The sequence below is a fragment of the Canis lupus genome, chromosome 20 (assembly GCF_003254725.2).
Source record: "Canis lupus dingo isolate Sandy chromosome 20, ASM325472v2, whole genome shotgun sequence".
Classification (NCBI taxonomy): Eukaryota; Metazoa; Chordata; class Mammalia; order Carnivora; family Canidae; genus Canis; species Canis lupus.
In genome coordinates this window covers 9,413,553-9,426,383 of record NC_064262.1, presented here as the reverse complement: position 1 = coordinate 9,426,383, position 12,831 = coordinate 9,413,553, and the positions used below count along the sequence as shown (strand labels likewise).

At 35.8% G+C, this 12,831-nt stretch overlaps 1 protein-coding gene across 5 annotated transcripts in view; it reads right to left on the bottom strand.

Annotated features, from left to right (window-relative positions):
• Positions 1–12,831, bottom strand: part of RAD18 (RAD18 E3 ubiquitin protein ligase) — a 107,148-nt gene that overhangs the window by 40,586 nt on the left and 53,731 nt on the right. For 4 of the 5 annotated variants that reach the window (XM_025450918.3, XM_025450920.3, XM_025450935.3 and 1 more), the window contains 3 exons: positions 12,122–12,198; positions 10,800–10,860; positions 1,349–1,486 (listed from right to left, as the gene is read on the bottom strand). In XM_025450918.3, the coding sequence (XP_025306703.1) occupies positions 1,349–1,486; positions 10,800–10,860; positions 12,122–12,198 (276 nt within the window). The remainder of the gene's footprint in view (positions 1–1,348; positions 1,487–10,799; positions 10,861–12,121; positions 12,199–12,831) is intronic. The other variant, XM_025450941.3, reaches the window with a different exon arrangement.

Here is a 12,831-nt window from a genome sequence, read left to right as displayed (position 1 = left end):
TGATTCCACTTATACGAAGTACCTAGTATAAGTAAATTCACACAGAAAGTAGAACAGAGATTATCAGAGTTTGGCTAGGAAAGGGGAAAAGAGTTATTATTTTTAATGGGTACAGAGTTTATGCTGCATGATGAAAAAGTTTTGGGTGTGGATGGTGTTAACTGTTATAAAACATTCTCAATGTATATAATGCCACTGAATTGTATATTTATGAATGGTTAAAATGATAAATATTATATTATGTACAGTTAATCACAATAAAAAATACAGAATTTTCTTGTACACTTTCCTCCATTATGATTCTGGCCCAAAGCCCTGGCAATAGAAATATAATATTAATCTCAAAAAAAATTTTTAAGATTTTATTTATTTGAAAGACAGCATTAGTAGTGTGAGGGGCAGAGGGAGGAGACGACTCCCGGCAGAGCAGGGAACCTGACATGGGGCTTGATTCCAGGACTCCAGGATCATGACCTGAGCAGAAGGCAGACACTTAACTGACTGAGCTACCCAGGTGCCCCTTAATCTCAAACTTTAAAATGGATCCAAATTAAGGAATGTGCTATGTGTGGGCACACCAAGTACATAAGCTTCAGATATTTTAGCAGAACATTCCATCTAAAATAAATACCAGTGACCTATTAAAACGTTTAGTACAAATTCTTCATGTCTATTTATTTAAAAAGTATTCTTCATTTCCTCATTATTTTTTTCTTTACTTCCTTTCTGAATGTCTACAGTTTCATTCACCAGGATAATTTCTGACTGCTCATTGTAAACTATAACAAAAATTATTCTAAGATAAAATTACCTGTAGGATATCTCAAGATATGTAATAATAAATCCTACACCTAGAAAACATCCTCAAGCGAAATAGCTAAGAAACTTCTGATTTATCATTAAATGAAAGACTTCAGAAATTTGTCTTCAGGGTATTGTCCCAATCATTTTCCCCACAGTAACAAACTTAGTATACATTCAACAACTGCTATATGTCTAAAACTACTTTTTCCCACTTCAGATACCTAATAAAAGTGTAAACTCCTGTGGTTTTTATTTTCTTTTTATATTAAAAATAAATAGTGAAATTCAGGGGCACCTGGGTGGCTCAGTTAGTTAAGGGTCCAACTCCTGATTTCAGCTCAGGTCATGATCTCAGGTCGTGAGATCGAGCCTCAGATCCAGCTCCACCCTCAGCACCAAGTCTGTTTAAGATTCTCTTGCCCTCAGCCCCTCCTCCCCCCACTCGTGGGCATGTGTATGCTTTCTTTCTCTCTCTAAAATAACTAAGATCTTAAAATAAATAGTGAAATTCAACATATCTTTGTTTTTAATTAAAGTCTCTTACCCACAAATACAGGTAACAGCTTTTCTGTAGATCCATCTTCTTCTTTTGTTACTTTTTTTTTTGACATTTCAACAGTTTTCTTGTATCCTTTTTTGGCCTGATCCACCAGAAGCCGAAATTCATTCTGATGTTTTTTACCTAAAATTCAAAAGATCTTCTCCGTAAAATATAGAAGTACATCAGGAAGTGTACAAGCTTGCTCAAGAATAACATCCCTGGGAATCACTTGCATTACATTTACAAGCTAGCAAGCACAAAAGTAAAAACGGTTGGGGGTTGTGGAAGTCTCTCCCCTCTTACCTTCTTTCCTCAGATAAAAACAGGGAAACAGGATATTCTTAGTTTGCTACTGTAGGTTTTTTTTCCAAAACCCCATATTCTGAAAGGCTTTTGATAGATGGAGAAAGATACCACTTTCTTAAATATATACAAAAGACACCAGTTCTAACTCCCAAGAAACAAAAGAATATTAACATGAAGACAAACTGAGTATGAAAGCAGAAGCCTTGAGGAAAGGTGATCATAAAAACAAAGGCTATTCATTTCAATTCCCTTTTTCCTTCCCATTTCTTGCCTGTTTCCCATCAGGATCCCTTTAATAGCCACCACCTACTCCCAATCCACTTATCTCAGGATATTGTAATCATACCAATCTTAATAACACCGGCTACTTTAATAATCTGAAAATAACATAAGCCTGATCTCTAGGTCCCCATTATTAACTTACTCAATAATGAATAGCCAGGCATTGATCCTGCCTGAACTGTAGTTCAAATAGCTGAGGATGCACGTGACTTACCTAACACCCTCAAACACTTAAGTCATGACTCAAAATGATGTCATAAATCCCATAAAAGAGCATTTTAGAAAGAATCATGCAGCAAATAAAGTTCTGAAGCTGTCTTCATATAGTAATCAACATTTCCCCTGTGGTACAACACTAAAAATAATTGAGTGTAGGAAAAAATTTGTGCTTTTATTGAAAACTATGCATTTTCTATAGCTACTCTTTCAGGATTCCAGGCATTCACTCACTGCCTTTGAGCTATGTTACAGCTCTGTAAATTGTAAATAACTGATGGCAAAGGAAAATAATTCTTGTCTACAGACGTGAAAAATCCTGTGGGGTAAAGGTTCAATTGACTTCCCTCCCCACTGTGGAAGCAGCCAGTTTTGCCTCCACTTACACACTGATTTCAATATTCCTGATCTATAAATGTGACTGTTCTTTGGACTTTAGGGAGAGACTGCTCTTATATCACAATATATTTATGTATATGGTATATAGTATATTTAAAACTCCTGGTGAAACTGACATGCTGGGTTGTGAAGTGTGTGTTAAATTTTAAATAAGCAGTTAAAATTTCAGCAAAAGAAATATGAGCTGGCCATAAAGATTACTGGGAAAAGTTAGCTTTTCAGAAGTAAGTGAGATCCTATCTAAGGAAATAAGCTAGGTGAGTTCTTTCAGGTCCTATTTAACTCTCTGTGCATTTGAGGATTATTTTGTACCTCCTTCAGCTCCACAGAGTCAATGGGCTACCCTGACCATCACCACCACCACACGGTTTCTGTCAGGCAAGGGTAACACAGCACGATCAGATCTACGTAATTTAGTGAGATCTGGTCTAGGTCTTCTCCCAGTAAGGCCGTTGCGTGTGTATGAATTATGGGTATAAGAATTACTTAAGAAACTTGCTCAAGGGATCCCTGGGTGGCGCAGCGGTTTGGCGCCTGCCTTTGGCCCAGGGCGCGATCCTGGAGACCCGGGATCGAATCCCACGTCGGGCTCCCGGTGCATGGAGCCTGCTTCTCCCTCTGCCTGTGTCTCTGCCTCTCTCTCTCTCTCTCCTCTGTGACTATCATGAATAAATAAATAAAATCTTTAAAAAAAAAAAAAAAAGAAAAGAAACTTGCTCAAGTAATTTCATTAACAGTTAAGGAGGCTTAATGACTTTTTCCTCTGAAGTAATAAAATCTCAGGTTTAAAAAGAGATTTTCTTTGTTTAATCTGATTACCTCTACAACTAGGCTGGAAACCAAAAAGTAAATGGCAGCCACTGCTCTGGCTTTGGCCCAAGAAGTCCAACAACCTCTGCTCAAAAGATGAACAATGCCGAGATTCTGACTAATGAAATTGTTCCCACTTACCTCTTCACCTCATTTTAGGAGCTGTGCCATTTGGCAAGGAGTACTTTATAGTTTAAAATCTCAGTTCTGCTAATTAGATGTCCTGAATTTACCTCTTAAAAAAATTAAGTGGTTGAGATAATTGGGGAAGCTGATGAATAGGCCCCACATTCTCCCAAATCATGTTCTTCAAGATTGTTAACACTTGAATCATATCACCCTTCTGCCTCTCCAAGTCAAGCCCTTCACTCCCTCACCACCCTTAACTACTTTTTTAGACCAGTTTTTACAGCCAGAGCATCTCTGGATCTGCCTGCGAATCCGAGGTACACAAGACCAAAGCCAGGCTCTCCCAAGAGTGGGACAGACTCACCCTTCACAGTGATGACACCGAGATACTCATCGACTTTAAGTCACAGACCAAGTTTGGAGTATCTCTCACGGTGAAATCTCATGCATTTTTTTTACCCACCATGTAGGTAAAAAAAGCAGCTAAAGCTGGATGGAGAAGAGAGTAACATTCACTTAGGGCTTATTCATTTCGCCCTGAATGGACTAGTCTCACTGACATAGTCTAAAATGGGCACTCAACACTGCTGTACAACGTTTCCACATTTCTCTAGCAAAATCTGCTTTACTATTCTCCAAAATGACCACTTCACACTTTTCTAGACCTGCAATACTCCCTTCTCAGCTGGGCTCACACTACTTTGAGAAAACACAAACATTCTAACAGGAGCTCTGTCATCTTCAAGCTACCATTACTTCACCTGTGCATATACACTTTATCTTCCTTGTACTGAGTAAGAAACAACTGTCCTTGCAGCAATTAAAGGCCAACTCCTGGCCATTGTGGAGACTGTAGAGGCCTGGTGGGAACTGGACTCCTAAAATGACAAATATGTCTGGAAGGCTGTGGTCCAAAGCCATTTTTGCTGGCTATAACCCAGGTCTCAGGAACAGAAGAAAAACACGGCCCTTCTTAAAATTGAAGGTGTTGATGCTCAAGCTGAATCTGAATTTTACCTAGGCAAGAGATGTGCCTATGTGTACAAAGCAAAGAACAACAATGATCCCTGGTGGTAAACAACAAAACCAGAGTAATGTGAGGAAAAGTAACTCGTGTTCATGGAAACAGTGGCATAAGTTCGTGCCAAACTCTGAAGCAATCTTCAGATTGCTGATCTGCTAAAGCCATTGGCCACAGAATCCATGTGATGCTGTACCCCTCAAGGATTTAAACTTACTGGAAAGTAAAAAAAGGTATAGATCTATCCGCTTGGGGGCGGAGGGAGGCCATGCCCTAAGTTACTCCCTGGATTCCATCACTAAGGCCTTCTCTCAAAGATATACGGCACCTGTGATTACCCTCTCCCTGTCTTACATCATCAATATCCCCCTCTTTGGCACCTTTCCCACTGGCACACAAATATGCCTGGGACTGTTCTGTTGGAAGTGAGAGTGTGGGTTATGAATACAACTAGGTATAGACCAGCATTTTTTCTTAATGAAATAATAACAGAATGGAAAGTGCCAGGGTACATTAAAAAATGGCAAGAATAAGCAACCAAGATGTCCTTCAGTAGTTGAATGGATAAACAATAGTACATTTAGACCATGGAATATTATTCAGCACTAAAAAGAAAAGCACTATCAAGCCATGAAAAGACATCGAGGAACTTTAAATGCATATTGCCAAGTGGCAGAAGACAATCTGAAAAGACTACATATTGTATGATGTCAACTATATGACATTCTGGAAAAGGTAAAACTATGCAGATAATAAAAAGATCAGTGGCTGCCAGGGCTTTTGTAGCAGGTGGGGTATGAACAGGCAAAGCACAAAAGATTCTTTGTGAAAATACTCTGCTGAAAACCACAGTGATACATGTCATTGTCTCTCTGTCCAATATCAAGAGTAAACCCTAAACTCAAGTATGGTCTTCCAGTGATTATGATGTGTCAATGTAGGTTCACCAACCGTAACAAATGTATCCTCTGGTGGGGGGTGTTGATAATGGGAGAGGTCATGCATGTGTAGGGGTGGGGGATATATGGGAACTTTCTGTAAACTTCTCTGCTCTAAAATAATACTCTTACTTAGAGAGTAGGATGCAGTATGGATGGTTCAGATAAGCATAACTAACTGGCTTTGGAACATAATTATCCCACTAATTATATTTTTTCATAGTCACTGAAATTTTCATAGAAGAATGATAGATAATCTTTTCCAATGCTGGAGCCATTTAAGGTTGGGGAGGGGAATGTGAACATCATTTGAAAACATCTAAATACAACTTTTAAAAAAATGAGAAGGGTAAATATTGCTTTGTGTAACTTTTAATTTTACAATAAAATACCTAATGAATTATATCCAAAATATAATTCTCACTCTGGGTCGCAGTCAAAAAAGACCTGAAAGCCAGTAGGTTAAGTATCTCCTAACTTGAAAACAAAAACCAAACCATCCCTTGACACCCGCCTCAGGCTACGCCCTCATTTTTCTGCTCTCCCTGACAGAGTAAAACCTCCCCAAAGCGCTGTCCACCTTAACAGTCTCACTTCTTCACCTCCAACTTGGGGGTTTCTGATGCCACCTCCCTTAGGAAACTATTCTTATTGAAGTTAGTGTGCTGCCTCTGAGTTGTAAAATGTATTGCTGCCTTTCATCTCACTCAACCTTCCACAGTAAGTATCTGACTCAGTTTATTATATCTCCCTTCTTGAAACACTTGGTTTCCCTAGATTTTCTGATACCATATTTGCAAGTTCTCCTATCTCCTGGCCACTCCTTCAGTTTACTCAGCTGCCTCCTCTCCTTATCCTCTACACTCTAAAACAGCAGAATTCCAAGTGCACTCGTTGACAGCTGAAGATCTCTGAGCCACTTTCAGAGAGCAAATTGAGGTTAAAACCTAATTTGCCTTTTTTTTGTTACATTGACATAAGGGCTGATAGTGCAACAGTAATGGTGGATAAAACCACTGGTATCTTAGCATGAGCCAAGGAAGCAACCCTGAACTGTACCAGTAATCACTGTATTCTCCATGGCCATCCACTACCAATAGAAAAAAGTCAGTTTTACTTAAGAATATCCTAAATGAAGCAGAAATAAAATTATTAATCTTATTAAATTTTGACCCTAGAGTACATATCGTTTTAATAACTTCAGTGGTAAAATGAGAACTACAAATATACACTTCTGCTACATACCCAAAGTACCCTGCAGAAGCACTTGTGTAATTATTTCAGTTATGAGTTAAATTAGTCACTTTTTAAATGAACATTGCTTTTATTTGAAAGAACAGTAGACAAATTGTGATTATTCACACTTGGATAATATATTTTCTTAAAAATGAATGAGGGAAGTCATCACTTCACGAAAAACAAGTGACACTCTCTTCTGCCAAATAAAAAATAGCTTTCAAATGAAAATCAGAATTTTGGATAACTTGAATCCACCATTTATGATCTAACAGCTTTCCAATACTTACCTTTTCTGGTAAGAGTAGTGGTGAAACTAAGGAATGCTATTACTTTTCTATTATATAAATATGCAAACATTTGCAACTCAGTGAGTCAGTATTTTCCAAATAATGAACAAATGATGCCACAAAGTCATTCATAGGTAAAAGGTCCATTCAAAGGCAGACCAGTGGATTCTTATGCAATAGAGTACAAGAACTTCATTATTGTGATTTCAAATTCCATTGTAAATAGCCTTTCTGAAATAACACTTGCCAAGAATATCCATGATTATCTAAAAGATCTACTGAAACACTTCCTTCTTTTTAATTACCTATCTGCGTCAGACTGGATACTTTTCATATACTTTAACCAAAACAACACATGGCAACAGTTTAAATGAAGAAGCTGGTATCAGAATCAAGATGTCCTCTATTTAGCAGGCCATCAGAGATTTACAGAAAAAGAAAAGAATGTCACTCTTGTCACTAAATTTTAAAAATCATACAGAGAAATAATTTACACTCAATAAAATTCTTCAATTTTAAGTGAACAATCTGATGATTTTTTTAAATGTGCAGTCATGCAACAACGCAATCATGAAATAGAAGATTTAAGTCACCCCAAAGAGATCCTTCATTATCTTTTTCCTCCACCCACAGCAGCTGACAGTACAAATTGTTTCTTTCCGTTACTAATCTTTGCCTTTTCTAGAACTTTATATAGAGCCATTTAAGATGCTGCCTTTTCTAGTTTGGCTTTTGTTGTAGCACAATGTTGTTGACATCCCTCCATGTTGTTTCCTATGCTGAGAATTAATTCTTTATTGTTACGGATGGTTCCATTGTATATGGATGTTTCACAATGTGTTTAGGGATATTCAAGTTGTTTTCAGTTTAGGATAATATGAATAAGCTGTTCTAACATCTGTCAGTAATATTCTTCAAATTGTTCATTACAACTGATGAATTTTATTTTTTGGAAATTATATCTCAATAAATCTGATTTCAAAAATCTCTGTGTGGATATACACTTTCATTTCTCTTGGATAAACAGCTAGGAGTAGAATGACTTGGTCATATATAAGTATATGACTTTAAAATAAACTGCTAAACTGTTTAAGTGGCTGTGTTATTTTGTATTCTCACTAGCAATATACAAGATTGCCATTTGCTCTACATCCTGGCCAGCAGCTTGGCATTATCCTTCCTTTTGATTTTCCATTAAGATAAGTACATAGTATTATTTATTTTTTGTAGTATTAGTTCATTTAAAATTATATTTACCTAAAGACTAATAGACTAATAAGATTAACCATATATTTACATGTGGTTATTTGGTTTTTGAATACCTATTTTGCTGAAGAATGTTTACATCTTTTGCCCTTGTTAAAAAAAATATGGCATATGCCTTATTGAATTTTAAGAGTTCTTTATATAATATAGATACTAGTACTTTGTCAAATATAAATTTCACAGTATTTTCTCATAATCTGTAGCTTGATTTTCATTTCATATTTGCCTTTTAAAAAAGTTTAATTCTACTGAAATATAATTTATCACATTTTCTTTAAGCTTTTTCCTTTACTCCTGCTTCTTCATACTGTTTAAGACCTACAGAACAATGCTGAACAAGAGATGAGAATGGATACCTCTACCTTGTTCCCAGCCACAAGTATTTACTATTTCATCATTAAATATGATGTTTTAAGTTTTCTGCAGATATTCTTTATCAGATTGAAGAAATTCTATTTTAGTAAGAGTTTTTATTATTTTTTTTAAAAAAGATTTTATTTATTTATTCAGGAGACACACACACACACACACACACACACACACACACACAGACACAGGCAGAGGAGGAAGCAGGCTCCATGCAGGGAGCCCGATGCGGGACCCAATCCCAGGACCCCAGGATCACGTCCTGAGCCGAAGGCAGGCGCCAAATTGCTGAAACCACCCAGGAATCCCCAAGAGTTTTTATTATTATCGGGTGTTCAATTTTGTCAAATGCTTATTCTGTATCTACTTGAAGAATCACATGGTGTTTTTTTAGTGACTTAATACAGTGAATTACAATGATCAAATTTTTTTTGTTGTTCTTTTTTTTTTTTTTTAAAGATTTTATTTATTTACTCATGAGACACACACACAGAGAGAGAGAGAGAGAGAGAGAAGCAGAGGCACAGGCAGAGTGAGAAGCAGGCACCATGCAGGGAGCCTGACATGGGACTCGATCCCAGGTCTGAATGCAGCGCTAAACCACTAAGTCACCCGGGCTGCCCAATGATCAATTTTCTAAAATTAAGCCAATTCTGTCTTGTTAGGATACATCCCACTTGATTATGATATGTTATCCTTTACACATATTGACAGATTTAATTTGTTAAAATCTTATTAAGGATTTTGCATCCACGCTCATGAGGAATACTGGTCACAAGTTTTTAGTTTTGTGGAAACTTCAGCCTCATAAGATGAGGTAGGAAGTATTTCTTCTATTCCAATTTTCTAGCAGAATATGAATGGAATTGATATGATTTCCCTCCTTATGTATTTCATAGAATCCACCAGTGAACCCATTTGGACCTGGCATTTCTTCGGGGACTGCAAATTCAATTTGCCTATTTACTTCTTCTTGAATATGGTTTAGTAATTTGTATCTTTTAAGGAAATTGTCCATTTCATGTATTTTTTTAAATCAGATATGGAAGTTTATTTTAGGGCTAAATGCATTAATTTAATACAACCTATTTGTAAAGTTGGACTTTTTATAGATATTTAAATGGGGAGCAATAGATAGTTGTGTACTTTCTTGCCTAAATCTAATCCACAATTTTCTCAGTGTGGCATTGTTAGATATCATCCTTTTAGTGGTTAAAATTACTTTCTCTCCAAGCAAATTTTCTAGTTTCCTTATTTTTACAGGCCCTATTTTTGGCAATTCAGTAATTATATGATATTTGATATTCTGGATCTCCTGTCTCAAGAAAAATCATGTTGACTTCTCAAAAACTGATTAAGGAGGCTCCCATCACACTTATCTAACAACAGGAAAACAGTGATTTCTGTTGTTCAGTCTATGGTCCATGAATACTCTAGGCTACTTTTCTTACTCTACTAAAGCACAGGCTATCACACCTGTATCTAGTGCCCATGTACTTTATTCCCGCCTCTTCAAATAGATTATTGCTGAACCTACACATTTAAGCTTAAGAAGTAAAAGAAGAAAGCAAAATTCTCTTAGCACAACTAAAACACATATTGTGTAGAATACTCACTCAACAAACACTTACAAACTACCCGTTTGTCAGCCACTTAAATTTAAACTAAAAATGTAACCAACAAAGCAATGAATTGACCAAACATTAAAGTGCTGGCCCTGGAAAAGATATATGCAAAGGCCTAATAAGGAAGAGAAAGTAAGCTGGAAGTTGGTAATAAATGATAAAATGAAAAGTATTTTCGGCACAAATTTGCAAGCTACAGAAATGCTGAAATTCTTCACAGAAGTGTTGCCAGTGAGTGGCCTGATGACAGGATGTAAAATCAGGAAAGTTTCCATTTTTAATTCCATTTTATTTTCACAGAGATGCTTTGAGAGCAGCTAATTAATATCTTGCAAAGTGCTTTGTGATCAGCTCAAAGCAGAATGTTAGAAATCAAAAAGCAGGCACATAGAGTTACAAAAAAGATCACATTTTTGAATAAACAATCAACTAAAATTCAGTTGCTTAAGTAATACAAACAAGAAAAGTTTCTATCAAACATTACTATAAAATTTTATTTTAAAACATTACTAAAGATGAAAATCTGCAATCCAAGTTCTCTGTAAATAAAGATAATGCCACACAACTTACGATATCTACTGTGAATTTCATCTATTTCCTTTTCTGTTTGGTCCTTTGTAAAAACCATTATCTAAAATAATCCAAAAAAACTTTAATTAAAAATTCAAAATATGACAAAAGCAGAAATTAGTACCATGAACTTTAAAATTTCAAGTGTGGATGTTTAAAATAAGGGAAAATAATCTCTTATCTCATCTTATATAAACCTAGGAAGAATAATTCCTGTGTTATTTCCCTTGAATAGCATAATTACTATACCTTTTACTACTGTTTTAAAATCTATAGAAAATGCAACACTAATATACAGATTAACACTAAGATGAAGTATAACACATCAATTAAATTCTTATTTTCAATATTTAATTTTTCACATTCATTAATATAACAAGTAACACTTGAAACTACAAGACTGAAGGAGCATTTGGCAGATCATTAATAAGGCAGAATTTCTTGTTTGTCTTCTCCCTTCTCTGAGTCTACTGGAAAGGTAACATATAAAGAAAATATGATAATGTAAGACTTTAGTGTATTAAACTTCTACTCCCACTTTTGAAAATCTTAGACTTAAAAAATCAGAAATCTTAGATGATTCATTACAGTCTGCATCTTATAGTTAGGCACATAGGTAATGATAAAGTCAACGAAAATCTCATTTTTTTCTACTATCTGATTATAAACTTACTTCCCTAAGGTCGTAGCTTTCTTTATAGACATATTACCGATGGTCTAGGAAAAAAGTCTACTTGAGAGAGCCCAAAACACTTCCTCCAGTGTCATGGGACACAATGACTATTTTCTTCTTTGGTATCCTTTCCTCAAGTTTTGGACCATCAAGCTAGAGGAAGGCAATAGTGAAGAATTTTAGGTCTCTGATTCCCTCAGAAAGCTCAATAGATGCTTAATCCTCACCAAGTATTACAATTACTTAATTTCTCCAACAGTATAATCATAGAACTGCAGAATGTCAGAGCTAAAGGAGAATGTTAGAGATCATACAGTTCAACCCCTGAGTTTAACAAAGAGCCTAATGGCAACAGATGTTAAAGAGCTTATCAAACACAACCAGTATAGAAATGACTAATAATATCAAGGCCACCTGATGAAAGGGCATATGCCTTTTCTTCAGGACTAAAATTATATTTTGTCCTAGAAGACTGCTAAATGTGACAGAATTTTGTGCTAAAAATAAGCTGCAAGTAAATTATAATACATTAAATGGGCATTTCCCATTTAAAAAGATTTAGTTCTGGCATGCTTTAATTTTACTGGAGCACATTCAATTTTTCTTTCCATCATTTCTACTCAGATAATGAAAGAGACCATCAACATACGCTTTCATTGAGTTTACTAGCTTCAAGACGCATCCTAGTCTTCTCCATATTTTCAATTTCTTGAACTATTTCAGCAGCTGTTAAAATAAGGACAGTCAATGTTAATTACATGGTTTTCATCATTGTACTATGGTTATGTGAGATGTTAACACTAAAGCTGGATGATGATATGAGAACTCCCTGTCCCATTCTTATACTTTTTCTCTAAGTCCAAAGTTATTTCAAAATAAAAGTTTTTTTTTTTAAAGATTTTATTTATTTATTCGTGAGAGAGATACAGAGAGAGGCAGAGACATAGGCAGAAGGAGAGGCAGGCTCCCCACAGGGAACCCAATGTGAGACTTGATCCCGGGATCACACCGTGAGCCAAAGACAGATGCTCAACCGCTGAGCCAGCCAGGCGTCCCTCAAAATGAAAGACTAAAAAAATAATAAGGACTAAAACACTGAACTCTTACACATGCAGAACAGTTTAAGACATAACCACAAGAGCACAGTAATTTTGCTCTTTCCTTTAAATATACAGGTATAACAGCAGTCCTAATGGAATATGAAAATTAATTTGTTAGTGTGAATCCAATTCACTCAAACTCCAATGTACTAAATATAAATTCACATTTTTAGATACAAAGCACTAAGACTATGGAGCAATATCAAAAAGTCTATAACGTATGTGTAACAAAAATCCCAAAAGAGGAAGAAAAAGGGGA